Raw genomic sequence first — 15737 nt, 5'->3', positions numbered from 1 at the left:
CGTCAAATGAGTATGCAAACCAAATGTCAAACTCGAGTTCATATCCACGCTTGCTTGCATCTTGAAAGACAAATAGCCTAATTGCAAGAAGGTCGTCTTTCACTCACCCATCTCCGGCCATGGAAAGCCCCGTGTTGAGTATGTTGGAGTGCCTGTGGAAAACTGGCCCCGCTCTTGCCTTCACGCGGGCAAAGGCGACAAAGGGATTAGAGCAAGCCATTGGTGTGCTCGATTTGACTACAACCGAAGCTGCTAGTTTCTGTAGCGACCATGGCTTGCCAGTCTCGCTTCTAGTACAGATCAATCAAATCGACCTGTGTATCAGCTTTGTGCACCCTCTCATCCTCGCCCTCCACCCGACCGTAGGTAAGCAGACGCTTGCCGGACAGAAAGGTGGGCACATTGACGTGCGGCCGGCCAGCGCTGCTGGTTCCGCAATCACCGGTCGGGGCGGTGACATTCGTGACGGCGCCGTTGGTCGTTGGAGTCTGCGGCGGCTGAGAATAGAGGGAGGGATAGAGAAGACGAGGCGCCCTCCTTGGGCCGTACATGGGGACGCCGAAAGAAGGGTCTGCTTGAGGGCTGAGGTCGGCGCGAGAAGCAGGCGTACTGTAAAGATCGACGCCGTTCTGAAGGGCATTAGGAGGTGGGCGACATCCGTTCGCTCCATTGGTATGGCCATTGGTGCCGATGTTATCATTGCCGTTAGTGTACGCAAAGGCATGTGGATCAGATTTTGAGGACATTCCGAAGACATTTGGCAGGCCGCGATCCGGGCCGCCATAGTGCTCAGGGGCAGACCGGGCGTCGCTGACTCCGTTCTCGAGTCCGATCTCCTGGCTGTTGGTTCGTCCGCTGAGGTGCGCATATGGATGAGATAGTTCAGGCATATCGTCTGCATTGCCGTTCGCGGTGGTATAATCGTGACGGGCAGCAAGGCCGGGGGGCTGCGAGTCGCGGGCTGATGCAGGAAAGCCAGCACCTGGTTGGACTCGCGTGGTCTGGTCTGCGGCACCATCCAGTGCAGAAGATGGCTTCAACGACGCTGCTACATCGCGGCGGCCAATCTGCAGGCCACGCAGGAACGGGTTGTCCGGATGACTCTGATCGAACAAAAAGGAAAGTTCAGGGCTATCGTGAGCCAACAAGCCGGCTTGGAACCGCTTCATGCGATCAATCATGTTGTGGCAAGCAGCGAAACCTTTGTCGTACCAAAGCTGCCGCAGTTCCTCGTTGCCTTCCGCGTGCCCCAAAGCCTTCCCCTTTGCGAGGCCACGCTCATACTCGGAGCTCTCCCGAGCAAGTATTGCTTGCTCTAGTTCGGCACGAATATCTAATTGAAGTTTATCGGCCACTTGTGTCTTGTACATGGTGGAGTATGCTTTCTCGCGCATGTCGATGGTGGCCTCGCGGTGGTTCAGCTTCTCCCTCTTGATAGCGAGTTGAGCATCGACTTGACGATCATGACGACGGATCTCATAGATAACTTTCTCACGGACAATTTCTTCGTTGACGTTGATGAACGTATCCAAGTCCTGCGCGTCTGCTTCTGCGCCGGCAGACTGCTTCTGACCAACGGCAAGAAGATGCTCAATCTTTCGATTCAGAGCTTCCCGAGTATTCAGACTCAGTTCGTACTCCTTTAGATGTACGGTCTGTTGAATCAGAGCCGCACGTTGACCTAGAATTTCGCTCGTAATCTGCTGAAGCGCTTTCTCATAACGGTCTCGCGCGCGGCCTTCAGTTCGATCAAGCTCAACCTTGTGGGCCTTTCGCTCGTCATCCAGGGTCTGTTCAACCTTCCGTAGTTGAGCCTGCACCATGCGAGGATCATCCCTAGGATCAGTCCGATCATGTTGCGGCTGGTTTCCAAATTGCATTCTACGCGGAGCGCGAGGTAAGTGCTCAAACTAACTTTGGTCAGTGAATGATGATGTACATTTTCGAGTACAAAGCGCTTTACCCTTTGCACAAAAGGGCCTGCGTGGGGCATTCGGTTATGCTGCGGTGCCGTCGGAGAGTACTTTGGAAGATTAGTCCCACAGGAAAAGTGAGGTTGGAGGGTATATGTACCTTTGATGCATGGATACCTTGACTCGGCGTCATGGTCTCTGCAGAAGGTTCAAGCGTGGTTCGGGACTCGTACGCGTGTCTTGCATTCTGGTGATGGCCGTCCATGTCACCGTAAAACTCCCCCGATCGAGGCGTCTTTCCAAGCAACGATGTAGTAGCTACATTGTCAGTTTATTATAACCATTTTATTGTCGGTTTCATCGGGCACTATGACGATAATCCGCAAATAAAAAGCACCACAAGGAGAGTGAAGTGAAAGGAGGGACATGTACAGCGGTAGACTAACTTTGAAGTGACGTGCGAACAACCGCATCCTCGCCAGCAGAGTCTTCTTCTACCATGGGATCCTGCTTCTTCGCAACGTCTTTAAACTCGACGCTCTCACCCGAAGCCAAGACTTCATTTTGATTATTGAACTGGCTGTCGATTCCCGGTACGCTGTCGTAGGAAGGCTCGGTCGGCTCACAGTCATCGAGCGATCGAGACTCGATCGAGCCATTTACTGGTTCCTTGACATAAGAACGACTACTGTCGAGAGTCTCCTCGGAGTTCAGCAGCAGGGTGGTGACGATCGCTCCCCCAATTGCACCCTTGTTCACATTGTGCTCAATAGTGTCAGTTGGACAAATCCACATGGAGAAGACCGTCGCTTACATTAGAAGTGACAGCATTTACGCCCAAAGATTTATCCTGTGCTCCAGTAACTTGAGAAGCGTCTGCTGAAGATCCGGTATCAACGTTATCAGATGTTGCAGAACGATGGAAAGAGCGGGAGGCTGTTGAATGGTTGCCAGATGTTTCCTCGACGACATTCTCGCGACCCTCGATCTTCATATTGCCGTATACCGAGCCCTCACTCCGTGTATCTACGTCTGTCATGTCTGATCCGTCTGGCGTCTCGAAAGGCGAAACAAGTGTGGGAGTCGGGCCGAGTCTGGGGCCTGTAAACCCAGAGAAGAGGTCTTGGTTATTTTCCAGAGATGGGTAGACGGGCGAGTCCGAATGCTGGTAGAAACATTCGAGGGCAGCGGCCATGGTCTTATAAGCCGAATCTGTGGGTTCCCTGTGGAAACGCTACGTTTGGTGAAGGCGGAGTATTCCCGCTGCGTGGGGTATGTGAGCAAGTTTTTGGCGTTTGTAGAAAAGGGTGGAAGGTCGACGACGCAAACGAATAGTAAAGCTCGGTTACGAGTGAGTTGTCAAAATGTACCGTAGGACGATACGCGTCGAGTAATGTAAAAGTGCTAGAACACGTGCTGTAAGCCGAGGAGAAGTAAAGTTAGGTCTGCTAAAGTGAAGCTAATAATCGGATGCAACTATTCCTGGAGTGTCGCCGTGAGAGACGCCCAGTGTCAACCGAGTCAGAGGGAACATGAAGTGAGAGACACTCATTACTTGAGAACTGATCCCAGATTGTCAGTCGTTAGTCTTGGTCGAGGGTAGCAAGTACATCAAGATCCTTAACGATATTGAGTTGAACCCCCTTCTCTCTAAAGCGTCGAACCAGATCCTCATCGTCTCCAGCCCGTAGTGAAATCACCCCTTCCTCGTACTGAATGGCCAAGGTCTGTAGTCGTGGAAGATATTGCGTGCAATCAGCTGCCAGTCGCTGCATTTTCTCTAAAACCGAATCCCTCCATACCTCTGCATTGATGTAAGGCATGTTGTAAGATATTGTCAGGTGTTCCAACGATGGGGTAAGCTCCGGCGCGATCGGAACAGTTGGATTGTCGAAAGGTGAGCGTTTCCTGCATTCCATGTCGGGTATAAAGAGGTTGCAAAGTTTCGCTTCTTTCAAAGTCGTCATTTGGCAGAGACTAGGGAAGGAGACCCAGGATCCGCTAGTAGATCGAAATATTCCCACGTTCGCCATAAGGCACAATGTTTCCATAGTCCTATTATGTCTCTGAAGATTCGGCAAAAGGATAACCGGTCCTTTTGACATTTCGCAATGCAAATGTGCCCAATGACAGAAGAAGTGATGAATATTGTTGCAAGCTGAGAGCAACTTATCAACGCTTTCCAGTGGCAGAGTACATTGAGTTATCTCGATTCGTTGCAAGCTCTCCATGGTCGTGCCTGAGGGTATGCTGGAGATGGGACGATATGGAACGCAAACGCCAGACGCACGTAGTTCTGTGAGGGGTGAAAACTTCAAAAGTTCGGAGTAAATGCGGTCAAAATCAATAGTATGATCGTTGAAATATCTTTCGGAGACGTTGGTCTGCAAGGTAAGCTTCTTGAGTTTACGCAAGATTTGCTTTGGGGCACCCAATAGGTTCCCTCCGTCTTGTTCCTCCTGGCCGTCATCTATGGGATCAAGTAGATGGCCCCAGAAAGTAAAGTTGTTGCTCTCGATCGAAATGACGGACATCTGGAGTATGTTTGGGCACATCCGGACGATCCAGGCAAGCTTTGCAAAGTACTCAGTCACTACTTGTGATTAGCGACAAGTTATGCTTGATGAAACATTTAGATGTGTAAATATGAATGCCCATATACAGAATCGAGTCACTGTACATGAAAGAAAGCTTACCCAATTCTGCGCCAACTGAATCTTCTAGATCGTCTAGATCATTAGAAAGCCTGTTACCAAGGCAGTCTTCTAGAAGATTCTCGACGTAGCGGACATGACATCTTAGTTCCTCTCTATCGGTAAAAGTCCTCAAAATTAGGCGCAGCGGGTTGATCCCATAATTTGTGGTGGATCCCACGACAGCATCATAAAGCGCAGGGACCGCGAGTCTGTTGAGTCGCTTTGAAGTTAGACAGAGCGCATACAGTGCAGATCTTCGATAGAAGTTTTCATATTGCCGATTCGTCTCTTTGTGCTTGTTCTTGAAAGCCAGCGACTGCGGTTGATCGAGCCGGATCGCGCGCAGCTCAGAAATGACCCAGAGAATGAGTTCGTCGGGAAGATCAAGGAGGCTGGGAGCCCCATTCTGATTTGCTGGTATGTTCGTTGCCGTCTTGAAGGGGTATTTGGTATCGAACTCCCAAGTTGTATCGTTTTGAAGCGGGGGTGAACGTGGGTGGTGCTCCCCGGTCCACTTCGTGAGAGCCATTTGCGCTTATCGCCTTGCTTGACGAAATCCGATTCAGAGACAGATGGAATGCCGCTGATAATAGATGCGCGGTGTACAAGATTCGAGATGATCAAAGGGTCGGTAACGTGAGGGTCATCAAGCTAGGACGGACCAGCTCAGGTAGAGTCAAGCGGGGCATTCAGCAACATCCCAATCAAGACTAGCCGTGTTACTGTCTGAGAAGTGTCATAAACCTAGACAAGCTCGTTGGATTCTGGAGGTGATATCCAGATGCCAATAGTGCATGTCGACGTTGAAATGAGCGCGGCGACCCGGCGCCAGGGCCAAGCCGGAGATAGTGCGGCCTCAAGGCCCAAGCCAACCAGACAGTACACAGATGACTCCATTGGCTGAAGCTGGCTTAGCGCATTTCGACGTATGATCATCGAGTGTGAGGAAAGTTGCAACTCCCTCGATGGCCGACAAATAATCTGTTGCAGCATGAGCACGTCTGGGTCAGCAAAGGGACTTGGTGGTAACGTGAGTCGCGCGGGACGATGATAATAGTAATCCTCATTCTTAAGCAAGCGTTACTAGTCCCGTTGCTCCCGCCTCCAACAGCCTTTCCAGCGGAAGCTTCCCCTCCCTTACCGAAGAGAACAATTACCCCTTCCGCCAGAGCGCCTCTACCTTCTCCAGCAACTTTCCCTCGTCACAGGCGTCCCTAAACAGCTCCTTCGTCTTCTCACGTCTCTCCTCTTCCCCGTCGGGCAGGCTAGTCATGATCTCCCCGAACCACTCCTTGATCCCGCGCTGCCAAAGCAGCACGTTCATCTGATCCCATGCCCTCGTGTGATCGGCGTGTTCGGCGGGCTCATAGACTTGCCATAAATCAGGGCGGTTGGCCAGTGGTCAAGTGGCGATCCGGTCGGCATTTGCCTCTTCGTTCCACGGGCACCTGTGGCGGTGGTTGGGGGCGAAAGGGTCGCGGGAGGAAGGCTGTCGCGACTTGGATTCTTCATGTGTGTTTGCCGATGTTGATAAAGGAGTTGCGGTGTAGTGGTTTAGAGGTCCGCCTAGTACCGAGGCATTTGGTTCATAGTAATGACTACCGGCATCCATAGTGTCCGATATCGCTATGATTGTAGCCCAATTATGAGAACTTTAAGAGAGCACGTCTGTCTACCGCCGTGGGTTAGCAGTTCCCATATTGGTCCGCAAATCAAAGAACCTAACCGCGGTTGGGTAACACTCTTGTCAGGCAGCCGCCCGCGTGACCTCCGCGCCTCGCGCTTTTGGAATGAACCCACACTCATGAATCTTGCCCATTGTAGTACATTGCTGATCCTTGTTCCATCATACATGTGCCCATCCAATCTTCCGCAAGACCTGCATCTCGTTGATCAAGCAGAAACTTCCAGGCTCCTCATTTTTCGGGTCACCTTCTTTCCATTTGCGCACCCTGGACGCAACAACACCAGACTTTAGCGCTGGTGTCACGGTGACCCAGCGTCGAACTCGATTCTCCCATAGCCTGTACAAGAGAGCTAAAGATGACAGACCGCGCTCGCCCGCTTTCATGGCTTCGTAAGCTTCTCTGGTGTATCCCACTCGCACTGCAGGATTCACGAACACGCCTTCTGTCAAGGAGAGAGGGTTGTCAGCATGGATGAGACAGCACTCGGAACCCTCGAGATGCGTAGCTGCCAATGAATCCGGGATTCCACGAAATCTTATCGGAGACGTTCCGGTAAAGATCTGTGCGGGCATTGCGACTATTTGGCTCAGTCACGAACAGAGAATGGGAGCGCTCGTACTTACCGATACCATTCCAGCAACTGGCTACTGGAACCGGGTCGTTGTTCATGATCGCTTCCCGTGACGTACGCGACCTAAAGTACGGCCAAGTGGGCATCAGATGCTCGTGGCCGCTCGAATCTCTTAGTGCAAAGGTGTCGTAGAAGTACGGAGGAATCTTGAAGTCCATTGAACACGCTGCGGCATATCTACCACCACGGGTATTCAGCAGCTGGAGCACATCTTCTGTCTTGACGATGTCAGTAGTCGAATGCGTAAGTCCATCTAACCACAATCACTTACAGAGAAGACAACATCGTTGACGAATAGGATCTTGTCGAAGTGGATACCTTTCTCTGCTAATTCAGCAAGAGGCTTCAATCCTGTATTCCTCTGCTTCGCTAGATACGGAATACGACGTAGCTCTTTATTCCCTTGCGGAGTCTCTACCCAGCCTTCGCCGGTTGGTTCCACGGAAATCTCGTCCTCATGCGTCACATTGGACGTGGTGATCCTCCTCTCGACACCGACCTTTTCCAAAGCTTCGTCAAGCTCCCTCAGCGCGTCTTTCGTGTCGTCCCAGCTTCCGCTTTCATGGATGCTGACGAAGACGTTCTTGGGTCCAAGGGTTTCGGCCAGGCCTACCAAGGCCGCGCTCAAGGAAGAGCGCAAGATGGCTTCGTTGTTCCAGAAAATGCCGGCAATGAACACGCGCTCGGATCCGGGTTCATAATCATTGGATGACGGGCTTCCGCGAGCGAGACGCTGTCGCACGTGCAGAATGTCCAGGGCATTGAACAAAACAAACAGGGCCAGTAGTATGCGCACAATGGCCTTTCTATGGCGACGGAAATACATGTGTGCGGGATGTCGACACCAGGAAAAGCGGGTGTCTGGCCGAACCGTCCATTTGCGATTTGCGATTGTTCACGTTGAGGTCAGGACAGCGTACATTGCAGGTGAAGGAGGTCAGACACAGCCACTGCTCGTGCCCCAGTCCGTGCGCGGCCCCTGTCACTTGGCTGCACGCCGTTGGACAACGGATTTTATGTCGCGGCACGGAGATCCGCTCAGCGGCCCCCACACAAATCGCGCAACATCTAATTCTAACCTGCCATCAAACGACCGCGTCCTAGGCCCATACTTGCTTGTAAACGATTCAACGGTTCACACTTGCTCAGCCCCGATGGATAATTTCCTTCGCGTATAACGAGCGCACTGCACTTCTTATCGCCAAAGCGGCGGAAAATTACTGTCATTTGAGGGGCCCCACGGTCTTATAGTCGCTTCCTCCGCTCGAAGTCTAACTTTGCAGCTATATCACTTTCCATCGGTTGGAGTTAGGCGCACGATATGGCAACGATGAAGCTGAAGTGCAATGCTGCAGGTACGGCCAGCCCTTGTCACCGCTCCGGAATGTTGCTGCGCGTTCTGCGCGGCCGATAGTTTCGTCAAGACTGCCAGGGCACTGTCACACACAGAGAACAGCAATTCGTTACTTAGAATTGCGAACCAGTACCGAAGAGACCGACTCTTTGTCTCGTCTTTCTTGAACCGCACGCCGATCTCAGGCCTTCTTTCCACGCGTAGAACAGCGACACTCGTTTTAAGTTTACCATTCCGCCAGGCCGAAACACTGCATTACTGCTCAAACATGCTGCCATGGATTGAAAAGTATCCATCATTAATAAGAATCTAGTCACCATCTCGCGTTTGTGTTCTTGGGTAATCTCAAGCACCAATGCCCGATTGTAATATATTCTTGCATGGGTAAGATTCTCAACTCCTTGCCCAGGGATATGAAAATTACTATCCGATGGAAAACTCGAACCACCTATGGCTGCAGAAGAGAAAGCGCTGGCCCATGAGCTGCAGCATCCCGTAGGTATCATCCTACACCATTCCGTTTTGTCCACCACCGTTCTTGCAAACAAACAGCTAATCCCTCTCCCACCAACGAACACCACACTCTAATTCAGCACCTCGTGTACCATACTGTCTGTCTTAATGCCCAGCAACACACAGGGCGTGTGGTTCAGCGGTACGACGCTCCACCCCGATTAAAACGGTACGAATGGGAAGTAATCTCTGCTCGACAGGTGGCGATGTTTGACTAGGGCCACGCGCAAGCGTGGTGGGCAAGAAATGGTATGGGGAGACTCGCGTTCGAACTGCGACATGTGCAGCATATCCTCGTTTTTGGCTGCTTGATGGAACGGAATCATGCAGCATTGTGCAACTACCGCGACTTAGATCTTAAGACAAGAAACGTAAGCTGTCTCTCCGCTGCATTAGATACCATAGAAATGTTCTTTGCGTGCTGCCATCATTTGTAACGTCTCCTAGCCCTCCCCACATCAAGCCGTCCAATATACCAACCGTCCCATCGATCCCGCGCACGTACCCTGCCCACAGCAACCCACAGCAAACCACTCCTGCAACAGCTACCCCCCACTCCACCATTTCCGTTGTACCAACGCACTCGCAGACGGCCCGCACCCAAGCATAGGCAGGACTCGAAAACGTATAGGGAAAATAGAACATTACAGACCAGCAAAAAGGGACGCGCCAGGAATCGAACCTAGGTCACTCACCACCGCCGCGAGAGCGAACCTCTCATGGCGGCTTCAGAGTGCCCTGCCGCTAGACCACACGCCCTCGTCGTGCTCGTGACTGTGCGCCGGAGCTTCGGCGGATATGCACCATTCACCGGAGGGATGACCCAGTATCCTAGACGCGCCCATGCGGCGATAGAACCATCTCTTTCCACCGCAGTCGTACACCTCCAGATAAGCCCTGTCACCTCCCCCTCTCGACCCCACGTCGCCTGGCCGACCATGGTACCATTCACCAGCACGGAAAAGAATACACGGCCGGGATGTCCGACTGGAGAAGGAATCGGGAGCGTGGTAGCTGCGTGTCTGGGCTGGGCCCTTTGCCTCCGTGCGGCGCTCCCTAACGCTGCAGTGCCTGTGACGCGGCGAGCTGGCAGCAAGCCGATGGGCAATCAGAATAAGGTGGGTGAGGAGAGCAAGGGAGAGCGAAACGACCGGATGGGACAGAGTACAAAGAAGAGTGGGACGTGCCAGGAATCAAAACAAGTCTCTTGCGTGGGAGCAGCTACGGCTGGTACACGAGTCTACGGAGTGCCCTGACATTAAATTCGCACCTTTTTTGTTGTTGACGGAGTTGGGACTGAGAAGTAGTAGGGCATGGAAGGTGACAGGGAGGACGGATGGCATACAGCCACGTCACACCCGCAAGAGACAGAACCTAGACACGATATGTGCAAGCAAAACCATGCATTTTGTAACCTTGGTATACACACGGGCTCTATCATGTCCTAACTACAGCTTGCTCTTCCCCTCGCCTGTACTCCTTCCCAAGTACAAAGGATCCTTGGGCTCAATCCCATACTTCTGGCACAGCTCATGTCCCTTCTTCCTCTGCGCCTCGATCCTGCTCTTGTGCGCCTTACCCCGCTTGTTCTCATTCTTGCCCAGTTGCAGCAGATGCACCTCATCCGGCCCGTCCACAATCCGCATCGTCCGCCCATTCGCATACATGGCCGCGAGCGGGGTGTCCTGCGACACGCCGGCGCCGCCGTAGGCTTGGATTGCGCGGTCGATGACGTCGAGGTTCATCTGCGGGACGAGGACTTTGACTTCGGCGATTTCCTTGAGGGCGCCCTTGGCGTCGGACGCGTCGATGGTGATGGCGGCGTTGAGCACGGCGAGTCTCGCAGCATCAATCTCGATGCGGCTGCGTGCGACGCGGTCCAGCATGATGCCGTGCTTGTGCAGCATCTCGCCAAAGGGCTTCTTGCGGGGGTCGTTGATCCGCGCGAGGAACCATTCGAGGGCCTTCTCCGCGGCGCCGATGGAGCGCATGGCGTGGTGGATGCGACCGGGGCCGAGACGCCCCTGGATGATCTTGAAGCCGTCGCCCTCGCCGAGGACGAGGTTGGAAGCCGGGACGCGCACGTTGGTGAAGGAGACGTGACCGTGGCCGTGGGGCGCGTCGTCGTAGCCGAAGACGCCCAGCATGCGGTGGATGGTGATGCCGGGAGTGTTGTGCGGGACGAGGACGACGGACTGTTGGGCGTACTTGTTGGCGTTGTTGGGGTCGGTTTTGCCCAAGACGATGAAGATTTCGCAGCGGGGGTCGCCGATGCCTGAGGACCACCATTTCTGGGGGTGTTAGTAGGTGGTAGGAGGGGGTGGGGAGATGTAATTACCGAGCCGTTGAGCACGTAGGAGTCGCCGTCGCGCGTAATCGTCATCTCGATGTTGGTGGCATCGCTCGAGGCGACTTGGGGCTCTGTCATGAGGAAGGCGGAGCGGATCTTGCCTTCTAGCAGAGGCTCAAGCCACCTCTTCTTCTGGGCGTCGGTGCCGTACTTGGCCAGCACCTCCATATTTCCGGTATCCGGGGCCGCGCAGTTGGTAGCCTGTGCCTCGTCAGTCTTGTTATTCTATTCCCCCCGAAGACGTACACACCTCGCTCGCCGTCCGACTCTTGCCCAGGTACTCCGCCATGAGCCCGTACTCCAAGTTGCTGAACCCCGCGCCCTCCTTGAAGTGGTTCTTGGGCAGGAACATGTTCCACAAGCCGAGGGCCTTTGCCTTCTTCTTCAGGTCTTCGATGACGGAAGGATGCGACGTGAAGCGCTGTTGAGTGGTCTCGCCAATCTGCCGGATGTACACCTCATCGTGGGGGATGCATTCTTCTTCGACGAACTTCTCGACCTGGGGAAGACATCAGCATTGGAAGGAAGGATGGGGAGAAGGCAATGTACCAGGTCGAGCGTTTTGGCCGCGCGCTCCGAGACAAAAGGCCGTGCGATTTGGGGAATGCGCTGGCTGGCGCTGAGATGGCCTTTCTCCGAGTTTACGAGGAGCTCCGACATGGTTGCGTTTTCGTCTTGCTGGGCTGGCGCAGCAGGAGGATATACAGAGAGGATGGCAGCAACCGAGGCGACTTTGTACGGGGACGTTGGTAAGGCGAGCTAAGTTCCGTTGCGGGGACAGCCGAGGTTCGCGGAGTTGGCCCGCCTCCACTGCGCCCCTGGTTGGCTGGGGGTGGAGGTCCTTGGCAACGTGGAGTGATTTCTGATTCTATCCGAGGATGCTCTTTCATTATTATCTGACGGTGACCTGAGACTCGGTTGAGCGTTTGAGGAGGAGGGGGAGGATGCATCTGCACACGCTTGTTCATGAAGCTTTGGCTATTTCTGGTCCCGAGCAGGACCGTCCGAGAGTTCTTGCAGTGACGATTGCATTCACGTATGCGAGTCATCAAGCATAAGTCTCCATGTAATGAATGTATTCGCCATAAAGGAGCACCCCTCCAAAGCCCAAACGCCATCCCCACTATGCATGCTCGCTCAATCGTGAAGGCCGTCCGTCCCAATGCAACGCCAAAGATGCAGCGCGAATAAATACAGAGGATCATTGCAGCAGTTAGTCAATCAAGCAATCAATCAATCAATCACTCCGCAAACACGCTGTCGTGTCCAACACCATCCTCATCCGGCGAATGGGTCCCGCTCCGCACTCCGTCGTAGCTGATTGCTCTCTGCAGCGGACTGCGCCTACGTTTCAGCTGCTCTCTAACCTTCCTCTTTAATTCCTCCTCCTCCTCCGTATCTTCAGCATTGAGTAGGTGAATGGCCCGGTCGACTTCCTCCCACGAGGGCCTGCTATCCCGGGACCCACGTGGCGTAGCGGGGCCAGATTGCGTTTCCAAGACTTCGAGACGTTTGGCCTGCTCTTCGAGTAAAAGTGGGTCCCCAGGTTCCTCGGTTGGCGTGGGTAGGCCATTGTCATGCTGATCGGTCCGGGCGGCGACGCCGTCAGACTGCTCAGGAGAAGCTGAGCCCGCTTTGCTTGCCATGGATGGTTCGCCGAGTGTGATTGGCGTGGGCGGACTGAAAGCGACTTGCACAGGGCTGCGGCGACCGTCCGTCTCTGCATCCGACACACCGTTGACCAGATCGCTAACGTGACCGCTGCGATCGCTCAGAGCCGCCGAAGCGTCGCTGCGCCAAATGTTTCCAAAGGTGCGCCTGCGTCGTACGCGCCTGCTGCCTTCTGGGCTGTGCGACGGTGAGTCGAAGAAGCTCGAGTACGTGTTGCCCAGCTGCTGCACAATGGGAATGTCCGACTGGGAGCCCAGCGTCCCTGATCGCACAAAGAGTACCAGGCCGAGACAAAGCAGCAGGAGAGTAGACTGCACAACTGCCATCCGCTTCTGCCACACGAGCTCGTCTGCCACCATGCTGAGTCGCGCCCCAATCTCCCCCATCTCAGCCTGCTGCCGTTCCTTCATACCCTCTAGCTCTAAAATAGTACTTTGCCACAGTTGATCGTACAGGTTCCGATAACTCTTGAGCTCGTGCATGACGGTGGTGTTGAGATGATCTAGAAACTTTTCGGTTTTCTGCAGTTGCCTCTTCTCGACCTTCATGAAAGCGTCTCGTAGAGTGCGAGACTGCTCTTCGATGTACTGCAGCGAAAGCGTGCTGTTCGCTTCCAGATACTGGAGGCGTTTCGAGATGGACTTGAAGAATGATTCCTGCGTCGGCGGGGTGTTTGGTTGTGATTGCACAGACGTGCGTGTTTGTGCTGGGGCCTGCGAGCCGCTGTTGGTATTATTTGATGGTCCCTTATTGGAGGGTACAGCGCCAGTATCTGTATTGGTGGCAACTTTTGTGTCGGTGGCCTGCAAAGATACAGGCTTCGAATCGCCGCTGTAGTGCTCTGCTGTCGAGGTAGGTGATTTGGGCATATGAGCCGGAGTGGAAGGCGAAGACAAGGCGTCCGGACCGGCATTGGGAGAGTCATTCGCAATGCTTCTCTTGCCGTTTTTGGCAGCATCCAAATGGGTGGATGGCCCTGGGCGTTGACCGTCCGAGGGAGCATCGTCGCCAGCGGAGTACGTTATAGTGCTGCCAGGTACCTCTGACGCACGACCTGATGGATGCGCTTCGCGATGTTGATGCGAAGCTTCTTCGTCGATGGCACCAGCGCGGCTTCCACTATCAGTCGAACTCTGGCTCTTGTCTCCTTGTGGCGAAACCTGCTGCTCAATTCCAGAATCCTTGTTTGGTTTGGTTTGAGTCTGCTGGCTAGGAAGGTTTTCATCAACAGGGACCACCGCGGTCTGGACTGGTTCCTCAGCCACCTCATCAATCGGCTCCGCAAAGTCATCGTCTCCTCTGGCCTCTTCTTCCTCCCTTCTATACTGCTCCATCATAGTCGTACCATGTACCCTCAGTAAACTCATGGGACAGTAAAACTCGTTACCATAATGCGTCAAAAGCTCAATGCGCAGATATCGGGCCCAAATTTGAGGCTCCGTAATGAGAAAGGGCTGGATCTCGCGGGAGTTGCGGGCTTCGAATGTGCCCAGTACCCGCCAACGGTCCAGCTTCACGGGGTATCGATCAGAAACGCTAATTCGAAAATGTCGGAACATGGAAGAAAAGAATTCGTAATTAGCAAGGACAATGGTGTCGACGAGGATGTCTTCGCACAGCTCGACGATGATGAATTTGTTCTCGGCGGAGCACTCGGTGAGCATGTAGCTGTCCTTGTTCTCGACCAAGATGGAGGAGGTGCTCTTAGCTTTGGGATTGACCTTGAGGACTGTAGCGGCGCAATCGAAGGAAGCGTAGTTGAAGCGCTCTTTGCATGTCTTGCCCGCATCTTTGCTGAGCGCCCATGAGCTGGGTGCAGCGGGGTCTTCGCCATCTGTAGTTGTGGCCGTGTCCTGCTGGGCAGCTGAGGGCGGTTTCGTGGGCACTGCCTGTCCCTCTGAAGGGTTTCCGAAGCCACTAAAGTCTATCTCGATCTCTCCTTCTTCGCCCAGCGAGTCGAGGGCGTTGACGTTGACCGGGCGCCGTCGATTGCGCTGGTCCAAGGTTGCAGCACGAGCCTGGCCCACGCTGTCGGGCGACTGACCGACACGCTCGAGGTTCTTCTTCTTCCACTCTTCGAACGAGAGAAAGTTGTCGCTGTCGAAGGGAGAGTCGGTCTCCAACTCCGCCTCTGCTTGTGTGCCCGAAGACGCATTCTCCGCGGCAGCGTCAACAGCGCCGGCCGCTGCTGGTCCTGTCGCTTCAACTTCAGCCCTGACTTTGCTCCCCGAGGCGTCCTGTCTAGCCCACGGCACCACCACCTCTGGTGTATTGAGTGCGCCTTCCCCGCTCGGCTCGTCTACCGCGGCGCTCGGCGTAGGGGCTGACCAGCTGGTCCGGAGGCATTGCTGGGGCAGCCAGTGGGTGATGTAGTTGATGGTGCGGTACGGGCATGTGGCAACGGGGGCGGAGGGAGGTTTCGACGCCGCTGCGGTCGCAGGCGGGGCCCTGGCAGATCCAGTGGCCGTCGAGCTGCTGTCGGGGGCGGGCGTCTCATTCGTCGCTTGCGCGAGGGCGCATGTCGGGATGCTGCAGAGCAGCAGGTAAACTGTCCACTTGCGGAGCGGTGCGCCAACTATCGTCATTGCTGGGGCGCATAGCTCGACTCAATGTCCAGTGTCGAGAGCCGGCAACATGGACAGCGGCAGGGTAAATGGCGGCTGCAGGGAGCGGTGTATACGTTTCCCTTCACAGCGACACGTCGTGGTCAAAGCGGTAATCTCACCGCCCCCGCGCAGTCTTGATCGTGTTGGTTCTTCGCTTGCGCCAAGCCGGGGTCCAGGGTACAGCCAGCCGCTATTCACTTTCTCATTCATGATAACTGTACAAACGATGGCCTCTCGTCACGTCGTATCCTACGTATCGTACAACATCCGTCAGCGTGCACTGCAAAACATCACAATGCCATGTGTTGCATTCGG

At 54.2% G+C, this 15737-nt stretch overlaps 6 protein-coding genes and 1 non-coding gene across 7 annotated transcripts; 1 reads left to right on the top strand and 6 right to left on the bottom strand.

The window, feature by feature from the left end:
* Positions 1–175: 175 nt before the first annotated feature.
* On the bottom strand, positions 176–3302 carry CC84DRAFT_433632 (uncharacterized protein). Its single transcript, XM_018186241.1, has 5 exons — positions 2728–3302; positions 2360–2678; positions 2074–2231; positions 1964–2023; positions 176–1910 (listed from the first exon to the last, which is right to left on the bottom strand). The coding sequence occupies exons 1-5, from the start codon at positions 3106–3108 to the stop codon at positions 291–293; spliced, it is 2538 nt and encodes an 845-aa protein (XP_018039668.1). The 5' UTR covers positions 3109–3302; the 3' UTR covers positions 176–290.
* Positions 3303–5245, bottom strand: CC84DRAFT_433643 (uncharacterized protein). The gene is made up of 2 exons (XM_018186242.1): positions 4610–5245; positions 3303–4506 (listed from the first exon to the last, which is right to left on the bottom strand). The coding sequence occupies exons 1-2, from the start codon at positions 5136–5138 to the stop codon at positions 3497–3499; spliced, it is 1539 nt and encodes a 512-aa protein (XP_018039667.1). The 5' UTR covers positions 5139–5245; the 3' UTR covers positions 3303–3496.
* A 1210-nt stretch (positions 5246–6455) lies between these two features.
* Positions 6456–7754, bottom strand: CC84DRAFT_1183705 (putative polysaccharide export protein; the record flags this gene model as incomplete). The annotated part of the gene is made up of 3 exons (XM_018180703.1): positions 6456–6874; positions 6921–7146; positions 7200–7754. 3 exons carry the CDS (start codon positions 7752–7754, stop codon positions 6456–6458), a joined length of 1200 nt encoding a protein of 399 aa, XP_018039666.1.
* Positions 7755–9373: 1619 nt separating this feature from the next.
* CC84DRAFT_433448 (uncharacterized protein) lies at positions 9374–10294 on the top strand. Its single transcript, XM_018186240.1, has one exon. The coding sequence runs from the start codon at positions 9515–9517 to the stop codon at positions 10049–10051; it is 537 nt and encodes a 178-aa protein (XP_018039665.1). The 5' UTR covers positions 9374–9514; the 3' UTR covers positions 10052–10294.
* CC84DRAFT_t16 lies at positions 9457–9554 on the bottom strand. The gene has a single exon. It is a non-coding gene; the product is annotated as a tRNA-OTHER (tRNA).
* On the bottom strand, positions 10244–11805 carry CC84DRAFT_1183704 (acyl-CoA dehydrogenase NM domain-like protein; the record flags this gene model as incomplete). The annotated part of the gene is made up of 4 exons (XM_018180702.1): positions 10244–11086; positions 11134–11346; positions 11396–11644; positions 11695–11805. 4 exons carry the CDS (start codon positions 11803–11805, stop codon positions 10244–10246), a joined length of 1416 nt encoding a protein of 471 aa, XP_018039664.1.
* Positions 11806–11941: 136 nt separating this feature from the next.
* Positions 11942–15567, bottom strand: CC84DRAFT_433432 (uncharacterized protein). The gene has a single exon (XM_018186239.1). It carries the CDS (start codon positions 15399–15401, stop codon positions 12387–12389), a length of 3015 nt encoding a protein of 1004 aa, XP_018039663.1. The 5' UTR covers positions 15402–15567; the 3' UTR covers positions 11942–12386.
* Positions 15568–15737: the final 170 nt, after the last annotated feature.

The sequence above is a fragment of the Paraphaeosphaeria sporulosa genome, assembly GCF_001642045.1.
Source record: "Paraphaeosphaeria sporulosa strain AP3s5-JAC2a unplaced genomic scaffold CC84scaffold_2, whole genome shotgun sequence".
NCBI lineage: Eukaryota > Fungi > Ascomycota > Dothideomycetes > Pleosporales > Didymosphaeriaceae > Paraphaeosphaeria > Paraphaeosphaeria sporulosa.
This window is presented reverse-complemented; position numbering and strand designations above follow the sequence as displayed.

Bases quoted from the DNA above. Each gene is read 5' to 3' on its own strand.
- CC84DRAFT_433632 (XM_018186241.1), bottom strand. From the start codon at position 3,108: ATGGCCGCTGCCCTCGAATGTTTCTACCAGCATTCGGACTCGCCCGTC. The intron at 2,024-2,073 runs GTACATATACCC...AATCTTCCAAAG, and splicing joins AAGGTATCCATGCATCAAAG to TACTCTCCGACGGCACCGCA. The intron at 1,911-1,963 runs GTAAAGCGCTTT...GACCAAAGTTAG, and splicing joins CAGGCCCTTTTGTGCAAAGG to TTTGAGCACTTACCTCGCGC.
- CC84DRAFT_433643 (XM_018186242.1), bottom strand. From the start codon at position 5,138: ATGGCTCTCACGAAGTGGACCGGGGAGCACCACCCACGTTCACCCCCG. The intron at 4,507-4,609 runs GTAAGCTTTCTT...AATCACAAGTAG, and splicing joins TTCAGTTGGCGCAGAATTGG to TGACTGAGTACTTTGCAAAG.
- CC84DRAFT_433448 (XM_018186240.1), top strand. From the start codon at position 9,515: ATGGCGGCTTCAGAGTGCCCTGCCGCTAGACCACACGCCCTCGTCGTG.
- CC84DRAFT_433432 (XM_018186239.1), bottom strand. From the start codon at position 15,401: ATGACGATAGTTGGCGCACCGCTCCGCAAGTGGACAGTTTACCTGCTG.